Genomic DNA, 27,133 nt, shown 5'->3' with positions numbered 1-27,133 from the left:
TCGTTTGTATCTTATTCTAATTGGTATTGAAAATTGTAACTCACTTAAACATTGTTTATACAAATTTGTTTTATCAATGTATATTGTATTTGAAATGTAAAATAAAAATGAATTTAAAAAAAAAAAAAAAAAAAATCCATGCCGATCATGAGCCTCGAACCCCAACGACGTCCTGGTAGTTATAATACTGGGTAGAAATTACAATGCACACCAGGAAGGTATTTAAGGATTTACAGACGTAATAAGCGAGGGTTTCTGTTGCTGCTGTCGTCAATGAGAACACACGATTGAGGTAATGTAACATATTTACTGTAGATGAGACAAATTGTATGTTAATGGATTATTTTATCGATGATGTCGACCGGTATTTTCACCCCGCGAACTTTGCACTGGCAAAACGAAGATTCTTGATGAAGCAGACGAAGAATCACACACGTGTAAGTAAGATGCAATATTATAATTTTGTTTTGTTTTTTTTTTCAATGTCGAATGAAATATTATATCGTGTCTTAATGTATCGATAGAAAGGTGTATATTATTTCTTAAAATTGTTTGGTTATGTGTTTAGACATTTTTTCTATTATTGAAAATGAAAGTAGAGTTCTCGGAATCTAAAAAACGAAAGTGAAATTTCCAAATTTCGCATTTTATCAGGACGAAGACTTGGGGTTGCAAGCTATCTGGGCCTTGAAGTCTCCCGTCCAAAGAAATGTAAACAAAATGTATAATATACAACGCATAGCTGTGTGTGACATTTACACTGGATGAAGTAAAGGTATTGTGTATATAGGCCTACATTTTATTGTAACTGCCTAATCAAATGGGCCTATATCAGCTAATATTTTCCTGTATTTCTTTCCTCTCAAATAGAGCCCATGTCGCAGCTCATGTTCTGATATTTTATGTGTGCGGAAAAGGCATTTCAAAAATCATACAGACCTAATAACTTGAAATACTAGATTTATGACTGGGTGTGGTATCAAATCAATATTTTGAAAATCAATATAACGGTGTTGCAGTGGATACTGATTATACATAGAGCATTGCAGTGTAAAGCATATGGAAATAAGTAGATGATTTTATATAAGCTTCCATTTCTTACATGAAATATACTTTGAAACCTCTGGTGAGGTTAAAATGAAAAATGTGTGAAGTGTTTTCATACGAAATTGATGTAAATTTAAGATTTTGTTCAGCATTTTTAGTTGACATGACACGTATCTGAAACTTCGCAATGTTCTCACTCCACATCTCTCATATTGGTAATGTTACAAAACATACGAAGTCATGAATTGGTCGTGCCACAAGTAAACAATGGGAACCTTTGGCTGATCACAGCTCTACTAACTTATATATATAAAACATATCAAAATAATAACTGTTTAATGGGGGTTTATTACACTTTAGAAGTTCAGAGTACAGGCCGCCTTATAGTACTATATCCTTGGCTAGGGGGAATTTCCCTATAGGTGATTTGTAGAGTGTGCGACAAGAGACCTAAGGGTCACTAATTCCAATCTCAGCAGTGGAAGGTGTTTTTTCATTACTCCTTCCTCTTGCGGATGTTGACCACTTCAAAGGAAGAAGCTATAGGCGATTGAGATAGTGAGAAAGTTGTGATTATTTTGGGGTTAAAGATTCTATGGAGGAAGGAGTGGTGCAGAGTTTGAGAGTACAGGTCTCTTTACTAACCTCACCTAGTTGGAATTTCTTTTTAGATGAGTGGTACAGTGTGTGGCTAGAGACTGAGAGTTGCTAGTTCGAACCCCAGCAGTGGCAGGTTGTTTGACATTACTCATATTAAATCACCAACAACATTTGGATAAGGTTTGCTCCATTTTCAAGACGTCCAGCGCTCAAATAGATCAAAAGTACCATATGGTATTGTGAAGTCTGGGAAGTTTTGGCAGTATAAGATTGGATTGAGCAAGGAATGTGTTTACTTTTCTAAACTGTCATTAAAGATGGAATTTGCCAGTTAACAGGTCACTTATAACATTGCAGTGTTTGATAATACTTATTGTTTCACTGTTTCAGATTGGCAAAGTGAAGATATAATCTTCCATAAAACGTGGAAACATGGCCGACCAAAAGTTTGTCTGTAGTGTATGCAAGAAGGAATTCAGTGGGAAAATTCCAGCAAAACAACACTTTGAAAGCAAAGCTCACCAGAAAGCTGTACAAAATAAAGAAAGGTGTGAGTCAGACCCTCATCAATTTAAATGTGATGTTTGCGATGTTTTTATGAACTCTATGGAGGTATATTGCAAACACATTAATAGCCCAAGGCACTTGGAAAAGACACAAAAGGCAAAAACTTTTGCAAGCTATTTAAACAACAATGCTACAGGGTTTATTGGTGCTCCACTGGAGCAGATTGCCAACCAGGGAAAGAGGGATTATGACTTTAATGGAGAAAGGGGCTATTGTCATATTTGTAATGTTGAATTAACTTCGAAAATGATGGCAGATCAGCACATAAATGGTGAAAAGCATGCAAAGAAGAAATCGGCTTTGCAGCCGATAGCTATGATAAATCAGAATGTATCCTGCGTTGTAGTGGATACCTGCAATGCATGTGGTGAAAGTTTTTTTGATCAGCAAAAAGCAGAGGTTCATTTTGCAGGTGAAAAACATAAGGAAAAAATAGCATCGGCTGAACATATTTCTATGGACACAACGGAAAGATTTCCAACTTTGAGTACAGTAATGGAGACCTCTTATTACCCGACTGAGAATCTTACCTGTATACCACCAGGCAGGGATGTCAAAAGACAAGGGCAAAGGGAAGCAACAACAAATTTGGCTATTGTTGATCGAGTCTGTGAGTTCGATGGAAAGATTGGTCATTGCTTTATATGTGATGTAGCATTAAATTCACAAGAGATTGCTAAAGCACATCTGACAGGAACTCGTCACAAGAAAGCACTTGTGAAACATAGAGATACAGAAACGAAGAGAGGTCCAAATATGTCTGACTCGTCAGAGTATTATTTGAATGGTGACCGTGGCAAATGCTATGTCTGTGACATTGACTTTACATCAGAGCGACATGCACGGGATCATCTGTCTGGATCGAAACATGCTAAAGCAGTTCAGGGGCTAGCAGATGCTAAAGCTCTAAATCTCAGTGACACAAAGGAGTATGAAATGACGGGTAACAGGGGATATTGTAACATATGTCAGCTAGAATTAACATCAACACAACACGCTTCTCAACATATTGCTGGCAAGCCCCATGCCAAGGCAAAAGCTGTATGGGAAAAGAGAATGCAAAGTGGAAGTGATGGAATTCTATCATCGTCTTCAGGTATGGCTGAAAGAACACCAGAAACACAGCCCTTGTCTCCAAGACTGCAGGGTCAATGGCCGAATTCAGGTCAAGGACTCAGATCTGATACTTCTGGGTGTTCTGATTCATCAGCATCTGAAGAAATAAAAAATGAAAACATCAGTCAAAATCAGAATTATCAGGTGTCACATTCAACTAGCTGTAGCAAACAAATATTAGATGGTGGAAACATTCCTAGGTCTGAAGATGGCCTGCAGGATTACTGGTTCAGTGGCCTCTCAGGATACTGTAATTTGTGTTCCATTGACCTCACATCCCGTGCACATGCCATGCAGCACATCAGTGGTAAAAACCATAACAAGGCAAAATTGCGCAGTCAAAACAAGACTTCCAGCACACCAAATGATGATTTGTATTGTCAAATCTGTAAGGTACCTTTTACAGGCCAAGAGAGTGCCCAGCAACATTATAACAGTGATAAGCATAGAAAACGAGTGGAGATTATAAAGACACACTCTTCTGTTGACAATCCTGGTCCTGCACCTTCACAGAAAGTTTTGGACAATACAAATTGGTATCCTTGCATTGTTTGTGGCTGTTACCTGAACTCAAAGGAGCAGCTGGAGATTCATGAACAGAGTGTGAAGCACAAGGCAGCCACCGATGGATTAAACTCACTTGGATTTCAGGAGAACTTGGTCATGATCACTGAAACAAGTGAAGAAAGGATTGTAAGAGTTCCCAAAGGGAGTTTTGATACTGGTTCGGCTGCTGATAAGATACAGTCATTTACGAAAGATGTGACTTCAGTGAACATGAGTGAATCCAGTGGTGGGAAATTTGAACCCATTTCCTTAGGCCAGTTTGAAAGTTTAGACCCTGCTTCTCTGAGTCAGTTTAGTGTAACTGATGGTGTTCGTGGACATGAGGAAACACTCACAAAATCTGTTTATGACTCTAATCAACCAGACAGATTTGACACACTCAATTTAAACCAGAGCGCATGTAATTTAAATTTAGGAAGTTTGAAGGAAAAGGAAGTTCACAAACCATCTTTCTTATCTCAAATAAGTAGCAGCAGTAATAGAGGGTCTCTGGGGTCCTCAAGGTCACCTCCACACTCACGATCACCTAGTGTTGATCTTCATTCACCGAAACATGCAGGCTGTGACAAAGATTGCAGCTTAGGGTCACATGGCATCCTCTCATCCAATCAGATTCAGAGTAGCCATTTGTCCAGCCAGAGTTGCCATTCATCCTACCGCAGTGACCGATCTTCACTGCAGAGTGGTAATGATAACAGAATGCCTTCTCTTGAACCAATAGATGATGACGTTCCAGACCTCTTCCCAAATTTTGCTAGTATGTCAGAACTGAAGATTAAAAAGGATCAAAACAGTTCTGAGAAAAAGTCTGTTAATGTAAATGACTTCACCAGGAAAAATGAATGCAGAGAAAGACAGAAGGTTGAAGTCACGACTTCTGAACACATACCTGTGCCACGAACAACTGTCGACTTGTCTGATATGGACTCACTGGAGTCTATAAGTTCAAGAGAAAGTACTCCAGGAAACCAGACACGCAGAAGTGAGGGAACAGACTCGGCCAGAGCATTAAGAAACAGAAGAACTCATAGGAAACCCAGTCAGGATCTGAACAGTCGTGGATTACAGGAATATGAATCGGATCCAGATAAAGATATTGACAGCAGCATGGAAAGTGTACAGTTGGATAAAGGTTCAAAGAGTCATACTGAATTGATGTCTCAGATCAGCCAGAAACTTAAAGATGTTCCTCAAAGACCAACGATTCCAGAATTGTCTCAAGCAGAAAATTTGGTTTCAAAAAATTACAAGCATTATTGCTCAACATGTAAAATGCCTATGGATACAGAGAAGGCCCTACAGGACCATCTAAAGGGCAAACATCACCGACAGAAACTAGCCAAAGAACCAGCAATGTCTCGACAGCACCCACCTCTCAATAAATTAGTCGAGATGCAGAATGCTAAAGATCAAAAGAGCTTCACAAAAACTGTTCCGAGAGGTTACCAGTGGGAGCTATTCCAGAAAGTTTTAGCTAGAGACCGGATCTGCTTCCTCCCAACAGGTGAGACACGGTAGTCTTTGTAGCAGAAATAGTTGTTTTCCATTATGATGAAATCATGAGCAACAAAGACTTCCTTTATTGTTTTACCAGAGTTGAAGACTGCATTGACCTACTGTAAAATCATATATCTTTATGGTGCTCAATTTTTGCAATTTAAAAAAAACCTCTCTGAGGATGCTTGATTTCATATGTGAACATAGGTCAATCATTCTACCGACACTAATTCCTTTAGCTTGTGAATATATGAATTTCTTAATTATATTAGCTTGTGAATATATGAATTTCTTAATTATATTAGCTTGTGAATATATGAATTCATTAATTCTATTAGCTTGTGAATATTTGAATTCATTAATTCTATTAGCTTGTGAATATATGAATTCGTTAATTATATTAGCTTGTGAATATTTAGCCCACCATCATCAGATGTCCGTCGTCCGTCCGTCCGTAAACAATAGTTCTTGTTACCGCTATTTCTGGAAAAGTACTGGATGGATCTTTCTCAAATTTCATATGCAGTTTCCCCTTGGTCCCTAGTTGTGCATTGTACCTTTTTTGGATTGATTCGAATTCAAGATGGCCGACAGGCAGCCATCTTGGATTTTGGAAGTAAAAGTTTGTTACTGCTATTTCTTGGAAAGTACTGGATGAATCTTTCTCAAATTACATATGCAGTTTGCCCTTGGTCCCTAGTTGTGCATTGTACCTTTTTTGGACTGATTCGAATTCAAGATGGCTGATAGGCCGCCATCTTGGATTTTGAGAGTAAAATCTTGTTACTGCTATATCTGAGGAAGTACTGGATGGATCCTTCTGATATTTCATAGATATTGGTTTCTCTTGGTCCCTAGTTGTGCATTGTACCTTTTTTGGACTGATTTGAAATCAAGGTGGCCCACAGGCAGCCATCTTGGATGTTGACAGTAATACAGCACAAGCATATTGTCCATTATCCACCTGTAACTGACTGCTATCTAATAATACTTTGGGATCTTTTTCAAATGATATTTGCTGATAGGTGCTTAACAAAAATATCTTGTGCCATCATTGAGTACATTCAATGAAGACCAGTTCATGAACATTTACAACACCTGTAACAAACAAACAAAAATAAACAAATCTTCAAGAACTAAAAAACAGATCCTCAAATGGTGGGCGCAAAGATCCCTCTGGGATCTCTTGTTGAATTCATTTATTCTATTAGCTTGTGAATATATGAATTTCTTAATTATATTAGCTTGTGAATATATGAATTTCTTAATTATATTAGCTTGTGAATATATGAATTTGTCGATGAAGAGTGCTCACGAAATTGTTGAAAATGAATCTCCCACAAAAATCAGTAATTTTACAGTACATTGAATTATAGTAGTTTTTGAATATCATCAAAATCAAATGTAATCAATTGAATATTTTTTTAGCTATTTCAAGGTGTGATTAAACCAGCAAATAATAGTTACGAGACACCAAGAAAATAAAATAGGTAAACTGTATTCAGTTTCAAGACCTCCATGAGGATAACATTTGGTTTTGCAGTGAGCTTTTGGTAAGGCTGCAAAATTTAAAAACATGCAAAAAAAATTTAATAATTACAGAACATATAGGACATTTTGGATGTCATATCTTCAAAAACGTATTTGAGACAACTTTTTAGTGTTTCTGAAAAAAAAAATGTGGTATCTATGAAGTTGGAAAAAAAGTTTTAAATGTTTAAAAATTCTTCTTATATTTATTCAGTTCAGTGACCTTTACATATAAAAAGAATCATTATCTACAATCTGTTTTAAATATCATGATGATTTTCGCAACCTTGCCATTTAATCTCCTTTGGTCATCCTTTCATAAAAGAATGAGTATCCTGCATATTTTGTTGAAGAGTATTTGAGTTATAAAAGCTTGGTTTTTGCTGTGTAATACAGGGACAGGGAAGACACTAATAGCCTGTATGGCTATAAGCGCCATGCTGGAATTGAACCCCAGCTACCAAGTCCTGTTTCTAGTCACCAAAGTTCTACTAGTCCTTCAACAGGCAAAATACATCAGGGATCAGTTGGGGAATCGCAAATACAAAAGGTAAAGAGTACTGGTCTATGATCAATGATTATTTTAAACAACTTCTTCAGAACTGAAATGTCTAGGATGTAAATAAATGTAATTTAATTGTGTTGGAAAGATTAGGGTAATGTATAGTCATCATCAAACCCTTTCTAGCAGAAATATGGGGGTGATTGCTTTGTATGGCACTACTATTGGCCGAGTCAAGGACTTGTGAGCTATTGCTCTTGAGAAGCAGGCATCCTGTGTTAACCTTCTCTTTCAAACAACTTCTCAATAACGATAAGTGCCAGGATACAAATACTGCTTCTGTAATTACCATGTAGTTCGTTTGTTGAAGTGATTGACCTCGGTCCACTTTCAAGGTCTCAGAGGTGAAATGTGACAAATTTTCTAGACAACTTCATAATAATGAAAACACCCATGGAACTGATATTGGTACTGTAGCATGCTTGAATTAAGTGCTACCACGTTTGTTCAAATGATTGACCTTGACCCATAGTGGTAAAGTGTGTTAATGAATTAAATTTTCTTATTTTCAACAAGCACTAGGTCCTGGGTCATTGTAATTGTTGAGTAGCATATTTTAGGAATAGGCTTGCAGAAACTGACTGTATGAACCAACAGTTTTTTGTGTAAGCTTCAGAACAGGTGATGCATTCAGGCCCATTGTGCCACTTGTGTATCTATATATAGAACTGCTGCATTTGGTACTTGTAACCAACCCTTGATTCAAGGTGGTGAATACTTGAGAAATGGATACCCAAACCTGGGTTGTAAAAAGTTGTGTCTGCAGTGGCAAAGACTAAGAAAATGTTGGGAGTAATGTAGAGACACCGTACTGGGTTGATTGTCGGCAACCAGGTAGCTCAAATGGGGGTCTGTCTACAGTATGGAGGGTTCTAGGTTCAAATCCTTTGTCTGGCCATGCATCTTTCTGTTCCTATTACCATATGTGTCTAGAGTGAATGTGTTAATTACCAAGTAGTTCACAGGTATGTCAAACAAATTAGTTAATCAGAAAGACTTCATGTATGAATAGGTCTGGGTGCAAAGATTATTTTCAAAAATAATTTGCAGTTTCCTTTTTTGGCTGTTTAAAATTATGGAAGGATGAATTGTGGCGTATTAGATGTCTTTTTGCATCCAAATTACAAATTCTCAATTTTCGAAAATATGGTTTGTTCTTTTCAAAGGAAAATCACCCAATTATTTTCCTATGAAAATTGCCAGCTGTTTGGTACTTTGTTTTAAATTTAATTCCATGTAGATCTTTGCCCCTTCGCTATGTACAGTTTAATGTACATGTATTGTAATGCACTGCTGTAGTCTTGCAGTTGTAATTAATTGTAATGTGTAGTGAAGTTTTAAATGAATTTGAAATTGAATTCATATGGAAAAGTGACTTAGGACGGTTTTGTAAATCAAGTTTGATTTTATGGTATTCTTAACAGGTTTGACCCAAATGACCCATCCAAGATGATTGACAGAGAATTGAAAATTGCAGAGGTGTGTGGCGGAAAACAATCAACAGGAGGAACACCTCTGTGGCAGCATGACATCATTATAGCCACAGCAGGTTAGTGTCTGTCCTGTTAATTACGATCTTTATATCCATGTGGCGGCATGACATCATCATAGCCACAGCAGGTTAGTGTCTGTCCTGTTAATTACGATCTTTATATCCATGTAGCGGCATGACATCATCATAGCCACAGCAGGTTAGTGTCTGTCCTGTTAATTACGATCTTTATATCCATGTAGTGGCATGACATCGTCATAGCCACAGCAGGTCAGTATCTGTCCTGTTAATTACGATCTTTATATCCATGTAGTGGCATGATATCGTCATAGTCACAGCAGGTTAGTGTCTGTCCTGTTAATTACGATCTTTATATCCACATAGCGGCATGACATCATCATAGTCACAGCAGGTTAGTGTCTGTCCTGTTAATTACGATCTTTATATCCATGTAGTGGCATGACATCATCATAGCCACAGCAGGTCAGTATCTGTCCTGTTAATTACGATCTTTATATCCACGTAGCGGCATGACATCGTCATAGCCACAGCAGGTCAGTATCTGTCCTGTTAATTACGATCTTTATATCCATGTAGTGGCATGACATCGTCATAGCCACAGCAGGTCAGTATCTGTCCTGTTAATTACGATCTTTATATCCATGTAGTGGCATGACATCGTCATAGCCACAGCAGGTCAGTATCTGTCCTGTTAATTATCTTTATATCCATGTAGTGGCATGACATCGTCATAGCCACAGCAGGTCACTATCTGTGTTAATTACGATCTTTATATCCATGTAGTGGCATGACATCGTCATAGCCACAGCAGGTCAGTATCTGTCCTGTTAATTACGATCTTTATATCCACATGGCGGCATGACATCCTCATAGCCACAGCAGGTCAGTATCTGTCCTGTTAATTACGATCTTTATATCCACGTAGTGGCATGACATCATCATAGCCACAGCAGGTCAGTGTCTGTCCTGTTAATTACGATCTTTATATCCACGTAGCGGCATGACATCGTCATAGCCACAGCAGGTCAGTATCTGTCCTGTTAATTACGATCTTTATATCCATGTAGTGGCATGATATCGTCATAGCCACAGCAGGTCAGTATCTGTCCTGTTAATTACGATCTTTATATCCACATAGCGGCATGACATCATCATAGTCACAGCAGGTTAGTGTCTGTCCTGTTAATTACGATCTTTATATCCATGTAGTGGCATGACATCATCATAGCCACAGCAGGTCAGTATCTGTCCTGTTAATTACGATCTTTATATCCACGTAGTGGCATGACATCATCATAGTCACAGCAGGTTAGTGTCTGTCCTGTTAATTACGATCTTTATATCCATGTAGTGGCATGACATCGTCATAGCCACAGCAGGTCAGTATCTGTCCTGTTAATTACGATCTTTATATCCACATGGCGGCATGACATCCTCATAGCCACAGCAGGTCAGTATCTGTACTGTTAATTACGATCTTTATATCCACGTAGTGGCATGACATCATCATAGTCACACCAGTTTGGTATCTGTCCTGTTAATTACGATCTTTATATCCATTTAGCGGCATGACATCATCATAGCCACAGCAGGTCAGTATCTGTCCTGTTAATTACGATCTTTATATCCACGTAGCGGCATGACATCATCATAGCCACAGCAGGTCAGTATCTGTCCTGTTAATTACGATCTTTATATCCATGTAGCGGCATGACATTGTCATAGCCACAGCAGTTTAGTGTCTGTCCTGTTAATTACGATCTTTATATCCATGTAGCGGCATGACATCATCATAGCCTCAGCAGGTCAGTATCTGTCCTGTTAATTACGATCTTTATATCCATGTAGTGGCATGGCATCATCATAGCCACAGCAGGTCAGTATCTGTCCTGTTAATTACGATATTTATATCCATGTTGCAGCATGACATCGTCATAGCCACAGCAGTTTAGTGTCTGTCCTGTTAATTACGATCTTTATATCCATGTAGTGGCATGACATCATCATAGCCTCAGCAGGTCAGTATCTGTCCTGTTAATTACGATCTTTATATCCATGTAGCGGCATGGCATCATCATAGCCACAGCAGGTCAGTATCTGTCCTGTTAATTACGATCTTTATATCCATGTAGCGGCATGACATCGTCATAGCCACAGCAGTTTAGTGTCTGTCCTGTTAATTACGATCTTTATATCCATGTAGTGGCATGACATCATCATAGCCACAGCAGGTCAGTATCTGTCCTGTTAATTACGATCTTTATATCCATGTTGCAGCATGACATCATCATAGCAACAGCAGGTTAGTGTCTGTCCTGTTGATCAATATCTTCATCTGACTTACAATAGACAATAAATTTAGACTTATCTATTTCACAATAATAACTGTGAAACATGTTATGTCAACTTTAATTGATAACTCTTGCTGGTGTGAATTCTAACCTTTTCGTTTTCAATAAAGGGAGGAAACTGCGGTGCCCTTGGTGAAAGGAGTGCATGTTATCACTATTTCACCAGATATAACTGTTTTTCTCCTGATGTAGAAAATTGTAGTAGTATTCATATATGGATTCTGCACACTTTATGATGAAAGTGCTGTGTTTCCTGATTTGTTCTGATGGTTTTTTAGCCTACATGATGAGGTAACTGGCTGTTCAAATTGTTATGTCTTGTAGGACAGCAGTACAAATTTATTTCCTAAAGTCTGTACTTATCTGTTAAGTGTCTACTTGGCATGTCGGCAGGGGTTGAGGTTAACAAGCGTTTCAAGGTCTCAGGGATCCTTTGTAAATGAGAGTTGATTTAAATCCCTATTTTATGGCTAAATAGCTACTACAGGTTAAAAACGTTTGGGCTCATGAGGTTCCAGCTGTGAGATTGAGGAGTGCAGTTGAGATCCCAAACCCATTATCATTAAGTCAATTACTATAAATTACAATACATGGGAACCAAATAACTAGCTTTTGTAGACAGGTGACCTTTGTGTAAAGGTAGTCTTTAAAACAGGTTTGACTCCATGCAGTTGCAGGTAAGAAAAATGGCCACATCCTTACTCTGAGGAATCTCAATCTGTCTTCTTCATGCTTGTCCCTGGGTTTTAGTTCCCAAGTCGTATGAACCTGGCTTGGTTGAAATCCTCAATATTTAAGCATGGATATGCTTATTGGGCATATACCAGTACAAAAAATGTTACATGATGTCATTAGTATCTGGCCATGCTCCAGGGACTTTTCTCAGTTTTGTAATATGCATGTGAATGATCAAGTTGTTTATCTTACAGCCATACCACATTTCATTTAAGGTCAAATCATTACATCCCAACTAAAGATGTAAACAAAACACACGTGTGTATAGGACAGGTCAATTCAACTTGGAAATATCTTTTCTATGGTTGTGAAAATTTGTTACACAATTTTATGCTTGTTGTACATGGTGTTTCTTTCACTCAGGATAGTTGTTTTCTGAAAGTTACAAAAAATGCTTGCTTAAGCTGGTGATTTTTGTATCTTTTGAAAAATAACTAACTTCAGTGAAGGAAACATATATCACAACCACTCATTGTATAACCTCTGTCAGTTTTTCAGTAGGGGATGGGCTTATTGTAATAGGACAATGATGTAACATTTGTAAGCATTTTTTACTGAAACTGCTATAGATATAGGTATGATTATTAAGAAATGTAGTAATATCCTTGTGAGATTTACAGGCCCCTTGGGCCTCTTAGCCGTATGTTTACTTCCTTAAATATCCATGTGAGGTCTGCAGGCCCCTTTGGCCTCTTGGCTTTATATTTGTTTCTTGATCCTATGTAAGGGTTTTAATATTTTTCTTGGTTTGTTGCAGCATATTGTGAGAACATGCTTGCTAGTGAAGTGCTACACTGGAAGGATCAGTGTCTGGTGATTTTTGATGAGGCCCATCATTGTATGAAAAGTCATTCCTATAACAGTTTAATGGCTACGCACCATTACAAGATACCCAAACAATATCGCTGTAAAATTCTAGGACTCACAGCCTCACCAGCTGGGAAAAAAGACTTTTCTATGACAGTTGACATGCTCCGACAGCTACAGATTAACCTGGGGGAGTCGTTAATGGCTATTGTTGAGAACAGAAAGGATGAGCTGAAGGCTTACATGTCCAATGCTAAGATTCACATTGCAGTCATGGAAACTACTACTTCTGAGGAAAAATTCCAGCGGGATCTCAAAGTCTATTTATTACAGTGTTACCTGAGGCTTGCTGCAGAAACCAACATTATGGAACATAGCAACATGGGATTGTCCGGGATAAGTAAGCCATTGGAGGAGAGAGATCTCCAGAGACATGCACAAGATCTCACTGGTGATGTTTTGGATGAGCTAATGGCCTTGATAAACATAGCAAAACCCAACACCTCAGGTGTTGATAAAAAAATAGATGTTCATAACTTGATAGGACACATAAAATGTATCTGCATGGCCATCAGCGTAGCAGCTGAAGTTGGAAATGCTGGGGCTTTGATCGAGATACAGGAACTCATGGCTACAGATCTTAACCAAAATTTTGAATTTGCCAGACAAATTGGTCTGCCATGTGAGGGCATCCTGCATTCAATTGAGATGCAGCAGCAATTCCTGAAATCAAATCTGAAGTTTGAGGATGAATCTGAAAACAAAGAGATGTCGTCCAGTGTGAAATGTCTGATAGAGCAACTTGTTTATCAGAACTACGTCAAGTGGAATGATGGTGAAAGCAGACAAAGTCGACCACTGGCCCTCATTTTGGTTAAACAGAGGGCTACTGCCACCACTTTGCACAAAATTTTGAAGGATCATCCTGAAATCGTACAAAGAAATTTGGCTGTGGAAAAGATTGTTGGGCATGGGGGCGCTGCAGCAGAGCGGGGAATGTCTGTTGCTCAGCAACGCAAGACTCTAGAGGAAATCAAAGACCACAAGTTCCAGATTGTCATAGCTACAGCTGTGGCAGAGGAAGGGATTGATCTACCAGAATGTGAACTTGTGGTTTCCATGAACCCTCCTTCCACCATGACTGCACTGGTACAGATGCGTGGACGTGCCCGAAAACTGGACAGTCATTTTGTCATAGTATGCAATGATAAGAAAGAAGAAGCGAAGATGGAGGACCTTCTTGTTCGAGAGAAAAACATGATGAAAGCTGCAAATTTCTTGGTGCTAAATCAAAATAAGCAAGGAGTTGTGTAAATTGGGAATTTGAAACACTTCATGGCAAAAAGTCATTAATAGTCCTGTGACCAGTTATACCAATACTTGTATCGGTAGGCAACCCAAAAACAATCATACCACAATATCTTCACAACACTTCCCCACACACACAAACACACACAGGCTGTAAACATTTTTAGAACTCCTGGAAGACATTTTATGTGGTAAAATGGTACAAGGTATAAGGTTTTCATGATATGATGACAAAACAACAAGAACAATGAATTTTGCGATGGAAGATGTTTCAAACTCCTACACATCAGCTGAAAAACTTGCTCATTTGATTACTGAGGGTTTGTTTTATGCTTGCATCATCAACAAAATTGTGGCTTATTTCAATACTGTAAAACCATTCATTTTAAGGAGATTTTTTTGTTGTTGATTTCATTGTTACTCTCAATCCACAAACTTTCAAATTAGTAAAAGTAAAGTCATTAATATTTAAGGGGGATTTTTTTTTCGGTGGTTTCGTTCTTACTTTCAATCCATGAATTCATATGTCCACACACTGTTGAAATAAGTAGGTACATCGACATAATTTTATCTATGAAATTAATTGTCCACAAAAAAAAAAAAATTAAAAAAAAAACCAAGAATATTTAACCCCTCAAAAATATGTGATTTTACAGTAATCATTGACTGTAGCATGATATGTTATATAACCGAATAAACACTGCATGGATCTGTAGTGTATATGGGGTTACCACTGCCATCTTTAGAAGTATTAACAAGGTGAATCCTTGTGTCACTGTAGTAGCAGTGTTTTCTTGATGTGCTGTCTGAAGGAGTTTTAACTTCCTCTCACTGATATATCTTGGTGTTGCAATCAGTAATCAGAATTCCTTTTAATATGGTAAAAGCATGGTAGCAACCCATGCAAAGCTTAACATCTAGTCACTCATTTATGAATATTTACCCACTGTCCTGTTCATGTTTTTAACTCAAGACTGTTTAATAAATATGCCAACTCATTTTTAATATTCAAGTTTTGAGAACAGTGTTGAAAATATCTTGACATTTTACAACCATAGTTTATTTAATGAACATTGGCAAGGCTTTATGAAAGTAACCTTTTTCAAATGTGTAGAATTTAATTAAAGTGGTTGTCAGCAAACAAATTTTTAGAAAAATATATTTAGTTGATCAGCTTTGCTGACTTTCATCTGTGCATAAGTATAAAAATAATTTTTCCATTAATGTCTAATTCATGATTACCCTGTTGGTGAGAACTATAAATCATTAAATGCTGACCTATGTTGAGATGAAATGTTTTTGTGTTCTTAAGGTAAAATTCTAACTATCAACTGTAACACAAATTCATATCATTTGGAAACATGTTATAGTAAAACTCCTTCAGACAAGTTAAATAATGTGATACACATTGTCAAATCATTATTTTTTATGAAAGAAAACTTATCAGTTTAGACTCGTGTTTTCTGGCAAGCTGGCTTCGATCTGTTTCCGACTGTAACACAAATATATATCATATGGATACATGTTATAGTAAAACTCCTTCAGACAAGTTAAATAATGTGATAGAGAAGTAAACAAAGCTGGTGCATGTGTTTGAAATTTTGTCCTTGCATGTTTGATGTTGTTGTTCAAGTTCCTGTTTATATATTGATTTCTTTCATTATATATATAATGTTTTTTGGTCTGTACTCTGATGAGAAAATATATAATGATTATTTGAATCAAAAAATCAAATGGTGAAACGTCCTTAGTTCTCAGATTATTTATTTAATCATTTTTTGAGATTTTCCAGTTAATTTGTTATCTGACATATGTCACAAAGTGCCATGTCAGCTGATGTTGTGATGCAACATCTGTCGTCCATCTAGTCCAGGTAATAGGGGTGTTCATGGCTTAGTCATGTTTCAGGAACAACCTTATCTTTGCTTAAGTGACCCACAGTTAACAGTGACATGGAAATCAGACATGTTAAAATCTGTAAACTGTTGTGAAGAGTTACCTATATATAAAACAATGATGTATGAAGGTAACTGATGACAGATTTATTTACCAAAAACATAAAAAAGCAGGTGAGCGACATGGACAGTTCGCTTTAATAAGCAGGTGAGCAACACAAACAATTTGAGTCTGTCTTCATCAAATGAAGGGATTGAAAATGTTGCCTGTTTATGTAATTTTCATTGATTTTGAATCATTAAAGGCAGGATATGCTTGTTGTTATAACTGTCTAGTGATGCCTGTTTTTTTGTTTTTGTTTATTGTTTCCTTTTTTTAAACTTCTCCTAGCAAACCCGTTATAAACTTAGTGTCTTGTTATCATTTCTGATAAAAACTACCAAATTAGAATTTGTGTAATCTGACAATTTGTCAGGTTGACAGTCTGTTATTTATTATTTCTTAATATTTACATTTCTTGTGTGTATTTTCTACTTGGTCTTACCAACAAAATTGCTGTTTATTTTTTGATAATCATCAAATATGACAGCCTTTCCTGTCAAATTGTAATCAGCTGTTTTGCCGTTTCATCAGTTTTAGGGCTGTTCCGTTGGTGCGTATAAGGTCCAATGAATGATGATTATTATTCTTATTGAAGTAGTATAAATAAAAAAAAAGCTGTCAAAATTTAAATTTAAGAAAGAATTTTTTCTTTTTCATTGTTTACTGGTGTGTAAATTGATTTTTTTTTTACAGATATTTAAGTGTAACATGTGTCATTCAAAATATCAACATACAAATGCCATTTTCATTACAAGTAAACAACAAAAAAGAAAAATTCTTTCTTAAATTTAAATTTTGACAGCTTTTTTTGGATAAAACTACCAAATAAGTCTTGTTTTCTGGAAATCTGTCTGATCAAGCACGGTGTCAAAATATGATTTTTTAAAAAAAAAAACTTATCACTTTAGACTCGTGTTTTCTGGCAAGCTGGCTTTGATTTGTGTTTCCATCATTGTTATAAGTGTAATTGTTTTTGAACTGAAGGTACCTCCCATGTAGCTCTGGTAACCAGTAAGCAATCAGTAACATGTCTTACAAAATCTCTGGTAGTAGATTACAGAAAAAAGCACAAATTACTTTTTTTTTCACTGAAATCGTTGTTTATATAGCAATTACATTGTATAGGCAATTCATTGATGTGTTAATTAGCCAGCAAGTGATCAAAACACTAAAAGTAGGGGTGCCAGTTTGACCCATTTTTCCATCACATAGTGATCAATTTTCATGATCAAGGAAATTTGGAAATCAAAAGTTGATAAAAAAGTTATTTTAGTGTGAAAGTTTTAGTTTTTATGTTTTCTGCTAAAAACTACTAAGTCAAAGAATAATGTTGAAAAAAAAACTGATAAAGTAGGTCACAGTGACACAATTTATAATTGGTCTTTTTTTACATGAAATAGATTTTAAAAATTACTGAAAAAACTTCCATTGGCCAACAGTGAAATAACTTACTTATGAGTAACTTAATCATTATTTAAAAAACTGCATTCATAATCTCTACTCAGTCAATTACTGACCCTACATGACCCAGGTTGCTTAGTTACGACACTCTAAGTGAGGTCACATTTCATTATCAATCAACAATCTGTGAAAGACCATGTCTGATTTTGATCAAATGTTAGAAATATCCTGTACAGATGGGAACGACACAGAGGGATTGAGAGGGAGAAGGGGGCCTATTAAGGCTCCAATGGCCTCCCATATAAACACATTCTGATCTCCAACTGCCCTGGATCTTTTAAACCATATATTGGATCAAAATTTTGTTTAAGAAAATGCTGATTAAGATTGAAAACGTACCATGTGACCTGTTTTGGGTGCCTTGACCAGGCCCTCTAGGGTCAGCAGTTTGTCAAGTATTAGTCATCATTTACTTATGGTGGTAATCATCATTCTCTAGATATCTTACAGTTGTATAATGGAAGTTTGTAAGTAAAGCTATTGGATAGAAATAAATATTGGCTACATATTATGTAACTGTGACCCTCTTGATCAGATTTTTGACAATTTTTTTCCAACTTGATTCTTAGAACAGGATACTTATTTAGCAGAAAACACAAAAACTACAATTTTCATTCAGAATTTTTGAAAACTTTTTCACCTCCTAATTTTCTAGCTGACTACGCAATATCTGATGTTTTGAATACAAATATACATGCAATGTGCAGCAGACGTTAAGGTCTCTACCTGAAAAACGATCAACTTATAACTGAATGGCTGAGTAATGGTCCTAATTATGAAAGTTTACAGTATGACTTTCACAGCAATACCCAACACTATTGATATTATCCTTGATTCTCCAGAGGGTATGATCACTTTCGCTCTCTGCATCCCTGGGACATGTCATGGCAAAATTTAAGGTTTCATGTGTAACATCTTGTGGACAAGATGAAAAGACTAGTTTTTTCCTATGATGTACATGTCTCTTATATTGTAATCTCCTAAAGGAGCATATCAGCCTATGATTGGTCAGCTTTTTTTCTCCAGGAACCAATCAAATAACTTTGCTTGTGCCTTCAATTTTGCCATGACATGTTCCAGGGATGCAGAGAGCGAAAGTGATTGTAACCTCTGAAGTGCTGAGAATGTGCTGATGTGTGAAAGACATGTACTTTTCTGTTTTGCCAGCAATGAAGTACTGTAACATGACAAGGTCATTACGTTTTCATTTAAGGCATCATGTTTTGTCTGAAGTTTCCAATTCCAGCTAAGTACAGATTTTTCATCCCATTATGTAGTTATACCTTGATATCTTCATTTATAAATTCCACCTATAATTTACTGTTAAAAATTCAATCTATTTCAAAACTCAAATTTCAGTTGAAAAAAAATTCAATTCTACCTTTTTGAATTAACCAGAACACATTTCAAATTCAGAATTTCCCTTAAATTTACTATTATTTCTGATCTGTTATTTAACTTATCACTATTTCTCTGAAATGAAAGAGTTAGCAATATCATTCATGAACAGCAGCAGACATTTGAGTACATTGGACATTTGCTTTAAGAGGATTTTGATCCAGTTTCCTTGTATGTATTTGATTTTTAGCTCATCTTGCTGGAAGGGCCAAGTGAGCTATAGGGATATTGTGGTATCCAGTGTTTGTCTGGTGTCCGGCGTCTGTCAACTTTTATTATATATTGCAACTATTCATAAATGACTGAGTGGCTTTTAATCAAATTTGGTCTGAAGCATCCTTAGGGACAGTAAAAATGTGACCAATTTTGTGTAAATGATGGGTCTGGCCTCTCAGAGTCTGAGGGGCAGGGCCCAATAGAGAAAAGAAATCAATTTCTTTAAAAATCTATCTTGTTATTTAGGAATCACATGATATTGTCCAGAATTGGTCTGAAGCATGGTTGGGTGAAGGAATGTCAGTTTTGTATAAATGGTGTGCCTCATGTTTCATTGTGTATGATATTTTATTTCCTTATAAGTAAGACAGACTGAACAATCCAGTCTCTAAAATACATCTGTTTATATAACATTGATCAAGTTTTTTAAGTGGAATTTTGTCTCATTTTTTTTCAAACCAATGTATAAAGTTAATCAGAAGTTTTAGAGGAAATCAGATTGTAAAATTATTACAATTAAAAAAGGGTTTTTTGACAGTTTTTTTTTTTTATTGATTTCTAGTTTTTTGAAAAAAAAGAGTTTATTGTTTAAAATAATTTGAAATTATCATAAACATCACTTGACAATTTTTCACTTTGCAGAAAAAAGCATGATTTGTAAACAGAATTTTTTCCGTGATTATGGTTTTGAACAGCATGACTTTCATATGTTCCATTTGTTCTTATCGTTTTGCTTTAGATGTATTAAAGATTACATAATGTATAGAATATATGTGTTGTCATTTTATACTGACTTCATAGAGAGTATAGTTTGATAGTCTTACTATAGGTAGGTAACAACTCCTTTGGGCTGAAACATGTCAGCACGTAGGATGTAATTTAAACTATACACTATGCAGCGGATCCATGTGTGTTGTGCCTCATCCTTTCTACTTTTATTTATAGATAGGTAAGTCCAATGTTTCTATCACTAAAACTGATTGGTTTTTTGTGGAGTAGAACCTCTGTTTGAGATTCTCTCTAAATCTACTTACTGGTACATGAATAGGTTCCTGACACACCACTGTACATTTTTTTCAATATTTAACATTATTTCAGTATTAGACTTTATTTATCTTACAACATTGACAAGTTTATCCAACTTATATTAAACCTAAATATAATGAAAAAAAAAGAAACGAAAAAAAAAAAAAAAATGCAAGGGGTGTTACTGCGAGAGGAAACCAGAGTAAGCAGGGGAAACCCATCTGGTTGTGCAGTTGACCCTTACCTTTTCATTATTATGTAGAGTTATGACCCTTTTCAACTTTCTTGTGGCCTTAACTCCTTACATGTACAGGTACCTCACATACCTCAGTGACTCTGTGTTATATAATAGTTTAAACCATCCAGTTTTAGTGCATTATCATACATTTTCCCAGTTAGTGCAAAGGGAATTAGTACATTCACAATGGTACAGTCAAAATTATTTCGGTGTGAAAAGCTTTTAAATAAATAACCACAAAAATACCATGTTTACAGTATGAACACTTATGCCTGAATGACTCTCATCAACTTGAGTTAGCTATAAACCTGTTTACATTGACTTTTAATGTTCAAAATAATTTTTTTCCATTTGACAAAGCTATAATTATCGTACATCTCAGGGTTATTGCTTTTTAATTCTTCATTTTAAAAAAACTTATGATTTCACATCATATTATCATCATGTCTTTCTGCCTTTCTAGTTACCATCATCAGATGAAAGGCTGTTCAAATCATCCCTTGTTCTCCATCTGTCGTCTGCCCGTAAACAAGAATTCTGATCACTGCTCTCTAACTTCAACATTTGTACAAAAGGTTCCTCTTTGTCCCTAGTGTTGAGAGTTAGTGTGTTATTGCTATTTCCTTAGAAGTTCTGAAGTTTAATTTGTATATTTCCTATGGCTGTAGTTGTGTCCATTAAATTTTGAGAACGATCAGTAAAACAAAATTGCCAATAGGCAGCCATCTTTGATTTTGACAATTTAAGTTTGTTATTGCTATTTCCTAAGAAGTACAAGTAAAATATTCCTCAAACTCGATGTATAGATTTCTTTCAATCAAATGCTGTGCTCATTCAATTTTGCATCAGCTCAAGAAAACAAAATGGCTGACCAGAGACCATTTTGGATTTTGATAGTTAAAGTTTTTGTTGTCATTTTTCAAAAAGTTCATGGTAGATTTTTCTCAGATTTCATGTGTAGAATTCCCTTCTTATCAAATGACTGGGAAAAAAGGGGAAAGTAGAGAAAAGGCTTGTCATACATAGAACCAAAAAATACAAAATTATTCAATTGTGGGTACCATGTTCCCTGTTTGATCTCTTGTTTCGGGTTGCAGCTTTGTTCAACTTGAGGACAGATCATTGAAGTAGTCATGGCAACAGAGACAACACCAGACTATCCTTGCACACCGGAGGAGTTGACGGATATTATCACAAGTCCTTGTGGTGGTCTTTGTATGATGCCATCTGACGCTTACAATGAGGTCTTCCCCAATATCTTTATAGGCGAGGAGTAAGTGTGATTTTACGAGATTTTCCCTAACATTTATATAGAAGAGGAGTTAGTCTGATCTGACAACAAGGTATTCCCCAATATATATATAGGCGAGTAAGGATTAAGATTAAATTTTTTGTAACTTTGCCAAATTAAGTTTTTTAAAACCCACCTAAATTTTGTACAGATCAAGCTACATAATTATATCTATTATTAGTGAACACTCATTCGTTTTCTTGGGGGGATTTACTTTGATTTGTTGAATCTCTGAATCCATGAATTCTTATGTCTAAAGAATAATAGATAGATAGAAGATTTATCCACGAAATCAAGAGCTAAAGAAAACATTTATTTTTGGAACAAAACACAAAATTGGGGCCCAGACAAGTATAATTGATTTCACAGTAATCTGTTAGATACTCCGATATATTTACCTGTTTCACATTTTGAATTCTATTCTATACTGTTGTGTGCTTTTGACATATATAAATTCTGAATTTTAACTGTTTCGTTTTCCTTAAAAGATCAATTGCAAAGAACAGAATGGGCCTTAAGGGAATTGGAATTACCCACATTTTAAACGCAGCAGAGGGGAATTCTGATTACCATGTAAACATCAATGCCGAGATGTACAAACGAGTGGATATCATCTACTACGGAATCAAGGCCATGGACCAAATGAATTTCCAGTTAACACCATACTTTGATAAATCAGTAGAATTTATCCAGCAGGCTATTGATGCTGGTGGTAAGGAAGTATTTAAGTGAATTGTTACCTGAGAAATCAAAAAATATTACTGCTTAAATATATGCTGATGAAGGTGAGGATAAGGTCTGGAAAATGATGCACCATATTAACCCCTTCCCCTGTTTTTTAAAAGTGATTAGCTGAAAGCTACCATTGTAAACCATCATTACCAGAAGAAAAGTCTAATAATTCAGCCACCTGACCTTCACATCCATCTGGGAAAAACCATTCATAATGCCAGAAGTTTGAGAAAAACAAAAGTTTGATTTTTGATACGTAGATATGTTTAATACATCATACAAGACAGTCTTAAGTCTCTATCTGTATAAAAGGAAAAATAATCCAAAGCAATATTTTTCTTATCATTGAAAAAAGATGGCATAATGGATAGTGTGCTCGTCCGTCACTTTCACTACAGGTGTTCATTTAATTATTTGAACATGAAAATGTTTGGGGCCATCTGCCAAACAAAAAATGGTATTTTTTGGATACCCCAGTGTTTTCCATCACACTTCCATCATAGTCAACCTGAACATTGATCAATCAACAGTTGTATTTTTCGAAGAACTTTAGACAAACATATGTTCTGAAGGATTTCTGAGTCATATTACGTGTGTGTGTTATTGAAAATAATTTGTTGTTCCAGGGAAGGTGATGGTGAACTGTAAGATGGGTGCCAGTAGGTCAGCAACACTTGTTCTCGCCTACCTCATGATCGAACACCACATGCCAGTTCAGGATGCAACACGATTGGTCAGGTCAAAACGTGAAATTTGTCCCAATGATGGCTTCATGCAACAGTTATGTGATCTCAATGAACAATTGAAAAAAGCAGGACATTTTGACAAAAACCAAGATGAAAAAACAGACATTGAACATGAATGATTGAATTCAGTCATGGCCATGGTGTGCTGCCATCAATACAGAAAAACAACAATAAATGAACTATTTAGATCAGTATGTGACTAGAAAAGTGTTCATTAATAGACAATGGTTGAATTACATGTACATTTCCGATTTATGTTCATGTAGTGAATCGAAGAACAGCATCCGTGCCTGAATCCTGTCTGGAGTACATCAACTGGGTGCCACTGGAAAAACTGGCCTGACACTATGTAAATCATATACATTTAAAATGTTAGTAGATGATCTCATAATCATAAACATTTTGTAGAAAATTAATAGACTACTAGTTCAGTGCTTTGTCAATACTGAAAACCATCCAGACACCTAACCTAGACATCAATGTTGACAACTAGTCTTTGGTGAAGTGACAATTCATACATTCGTTTAATTTCAGTATCATATTTATTGGATTATTTTTTTATCCTTTTTACGACATAACTTAAATAACTCTGCAAATATTCTTTAAGACAGCATATATGAGCTTAGATTGACAAAATCTAAATGGGCAATATTTTGTTAATGGTGGTTACCCATAAAGTGTATTAGATGAAACTAAGGTGTCACAATGGAAACATGTATTACTATGGGGTCTTTCAGCCAATCAGTGATCTGTTGTGGTATTACACATGTTAGCAGGAAAAACATGAGGGGGAAACAAAAGAAAATGACTTTTTACTGGTCAATTTCAATTACACAGTGTGGAAAACACATTAAAAACCTGAATAAAGCATGTTTTGTCCTTTAAGCTCTTTTTGGTCCTAAGATGTCATGATGAGGCAAGCGTCCTCTACATTTTTCCCTCTGAAAATCACTTCTAGCCATGAAAGACTGAATAGATTTATAAAAATTTGGTCAGAAGAATCCCTGGGGAAAGGAGAAGCAGTGGGACTGTGGCTCCCTGGGGACAGAGGGAGGGGTGGGATCCAAAAGGGAAGATTTAGCATGATTAATCGTGTTTCTAATTAACATTCAGCATGTCACTTTGTCGTATCTCTGTTCAATATATTACAAATAGATTAGACATCGCAACTTTCTCATATATACATTGTTTGGTATTTAATTTGTCAATTTTTACCCCTTCCCTACACTATTTTGGTAATTCTGAACCTTAGCCTTGACCATCTGGTTTTGTGAAATTTGCCCCTCTCTTGTATGTTGATTTTGTAAATTATGACCCCTCCCCTAGACTGTTTGGCTTGTGAATTCTACCCCTCCCACAGATGATTTTTTGCCAATTCTGGCCACCTATTTCGGTTTGCCAGAAGGGCATAGAATGGTGTAGGGGCTCTTAAATCTGAATGAGAAATTTGTAGGCCTCCTGGGAGCTTTGGGGATGGGCTCGAAATAGGAAATTTGAGTTAAAATTTTGAAATCTTCATCTTCAGACAGCTTTGATATTTCTGAATTATTATTCTGTGATGAGGAATGATATTTTTAAGAAACTGTAGGTCTTGGCCCAATGGGTCTCAATGGGGGAAATAGAGCAAATTCTTTACAATCCTTTTTAGTTTTAGGAAGGTCAGAATTTGGACTGGAGCATCTTTGGGTGAAGAAATTTTTTTTTTTTTTTTTTATAAACGGACGTTCGGTCTTCCTCCCCTTGTCCAGGAAGAGCAGGGTCCAAAACGAGATTCTTTAAAATGCTTCTGTAGGAATACCTGGATTCTGTCCAAAATTTCTTCTGAAACATCCTTGAGTGATGGGGAATCAAATTTTGTATAAGTCATGAGTCTTTAAGCCCCTGGAACGGAAGGGATGGGACCAAACAGGAGAAATACAGCAATTCTTTAAATCCTTCTTCTGTATAAATGCCTGGGTTCTGTTCTAATTTAGTCTGAAACATTCTTGGATGAAAGAGGATCTTTGCATTAATGGTGGATCTTGAACCCTTGGGACAGGGTCTGATAAAGAAAAGATACCAACTTGTTTACAATCCTTCTTCTAGGCATGTCAGAAATTGTCCTAATTTGGTCTGGTAGAATCTTGGGTGAAGGAGAATCAATTTATTTTCTTAAAAAGGTGGGTCTCCGCCCCATGGGGCAGAAGGGGTGACGCCCAATAGGAGAAATAGAGCAAATTCTTTAAATTCCTTCTTCTGTCAAAATGTCTTCATTCTGTCCCAGTTTGGTGTGAACATCCTTGGATGTATAAACATCAATTTTGTATAAATAATGAGTCTTGGCTACGTGGGGTGGGAGGAGTGTGGCCAACATAGAAAATAAATTCTTTAAAATCCTTCTCCTTCTATAGGAATACCAAGATTCTGTTCCCATTTAGTCTCAACTCTCCATGGGTGAAGAGAATTTGATTGGATCTCATCCTCCTGAGGGCTGACGATCAATAGATTAGAGAGATGAAATCTTTGAAATCCAGTTTTTTATGTTGCAAGGATTTTGACCAAATTATTCTTGAAACGTCATAGGGTGAAAAAGTTTGCAGAGGGACTGGGTCAAATGTGGGAAATAGAGATTAAAATAAAAAAAATGTAACAATATAATTGTGAATTAATATGATTTAAGTGAAAGCTAAAATATCCAGTTAGGAGATACAGGCCCAATGGGCCTGTTTTTGTTTGTTTGTTTTGTCCTATTTATATTCACATTTTTTCATATTATTAAAAAAAAATCATGGCTGATTTATTTGTGAAAAATAAATTGAGATTGTATATCTATTTGTGTTATTTTATAAAAAATATATTAACATAGAACAAATATCACAAATGTAAATATTTACATTTTGCACTATTGAAACAATGAGTATTATACATTAAATGGATCATAAAATCATTGTAAGTAATGGTTATGCATTCATGCTTTTTCATGGAATTTATGGTTGATGTGAATGACAGAACTTTGCAGGCAAACATACCAGGTAATACTGTAGCTGTCGCTTATAACAATCATAAATGATGTAATGAGACATTCAGTATTAATATCTACATTCCCCATTCATGTTGATATGTTATGCAGATTAAAAATTGATTTTAATAACAGCTGATTATTCATTCAGACAGAGTATTACAGTCAGAGGAACATTATTTCTGACTGTGTACCATCACTGTTCCTAGGACGAGAATTGATACCATAATGGCCTTGAGGAGAATGTCATTTACGGTACTTTAAATATCACACTTCTTCATGGTTAGTTTATAGTGACATTGCTGTATAAACATGTTTGATGAATTGCAGTTTCATTCACATCTGTACTGCTAAGACCTGTTGTTTATTTAGTGTGGCATTTAAAGTCTACACACTTATTCTGTAAACATCACAACTAACCATACTTGCAGTATCCAACTATTGGAAAGCATAAGAGAAAAAACAATTCAATTTGTCACCTATTATGATTATTTCTTTAGTGTTTATATTTGTTTCACCATCAATCACTTATAATCTGACAAATCCTTTATCAACATCTGAACTACTCTAAGTTAAGTTACAAAACCATTTCTCCATGGTAAACTTCCATTTCTCTAACAAACATGCCTTCTTCTCCAACCAAACTGTATACAAGTTGCATTTGAGTTTAATTCTTTTAGTATTTTGCTCCGAATTCTGAATCACAATAATGGTTTTGCTTTACACATTGTCTGTTCACTTCCTGGTCGTGGCACCATTTGAATGATCAGATTTCCTCTTTTATTATTTTAACTAGAATTATGAACCGCAATAATTGATTTGTTCGCAC

At 35.9% G+C, this 27,133-nt stretch overlaps 2 protein-coding genes across 2 annotated transcripts; both read left to right on the top strand.

The window, feature by feature from the left end:
- Positions 1-225: 225 nt before the first annotated feature.
- On the top strand, positions 226-26,066 carry LOC132550687 (dual specificity protein phosphatase 3-like). The gene is made up of 4 exons (XM_060214778.1): positions 226-292; positions 21,635-21,810; positions 22,317-22,540; positions 23,187-26,066. The coding sequence occupies exons 2-4, from the start codon at positions 21,671-21,673 to the stop codon at positions 23,423-23,425; spliced, it is 603 nt and encodes a 200-aa protein (XP_060070761.1). The 5' UTR covers positions 226-292; positions 21,635-21,670; the 3' UTR covers positions 23,426-26,066.
- Positions 2,080-14,206, top strand: LOC132550694 (uncharacterized). Its single transcript, XM_060214786.1, has 4 exons — positions 2,080-5,401; positions 7,321-7,474; positions 8,911-9,035; positions 12,843-14,206. Exons 1-4 carry the CDS (start codon positions 2,080-2,082, stop codon positions 14,204-14,206), a joined length of 4,965 nt encoding a protein of 1,654 aa, XP_060070769.1.
- Positions 26,067-27,133: the final 1,067 nt, after the last annotated feature.

Source organism: Ylistrum balloti, unplaced genomic scaffold (genome assembly GCF_031769215.1).
Source record: "Ylistrum balloti isolate Yb309-2 unplaced genomic scaffold, AGI_CSIRO_Ybal_v1 Utg370140, whole genome shotgun sequence".
NCBI classification, from domain to species: domain Eukaryota; kingdom Metazoa; phylum Mollusca; class Bivalvia; order Pectinida; family Pectinidae; genus Ylistrum; species Ylistrum balloti.
This window is presented reverse-complemented; position numbering and strand designations above follow the sequence as displayed.

What these genes read in the sequence shown, in the direction of transcription:
- LOC132550694 (XM_060214786.1), top strand. Translation starts at nt 2,080, where the DNA reads ATGGCCGACCAAAAGTTTGTCTGTAGTGTATGCAAGAAGGAATTCAGT. An exon ending in GGGAATCGCAAATACAAAAG is followed by an intron (nt 7,475 to 8,910) that starts GTAAAGAGTACT and finishes TATTCTTAACAG; the next exon opens with GTTTGACCCAAATGACCCAT. An exon ending in CATCATTATAGCCACAGCAG is followed by an intron (nt 9,036 to 12,842) that starts GTTAGTGTCTGT and finishes GGTTTGTTGCAG; the next exon opens with CATATTGTGAGAACATGCTT.
- LOC132550687 (XM_060214778.1), top strand. Translation starts at nt 21,671, where the DNA reads ATGGCAACAGAGACAACACCAGACTATCCTTGCACACCGGAGGAGTTG. An exon ending in AATATCTTTATAGGCGAGGA is followed by an intron (nt 21,811 to 22,316) that starts GTAAGTGTGATT and finishes TTTCCTTAAAAG; the next exon opens with ATCAATTGCAAAGAACAGAA. An exon ending in GCAGGCTATTGATGCTGGTG is followed by an intron (nt 22,541 to 23,186) that starts GTAAGGAAGTAT and finishes TTGTTGTTCCAG; the next exon opens with GGAAGGTGATGGTGAACTGT.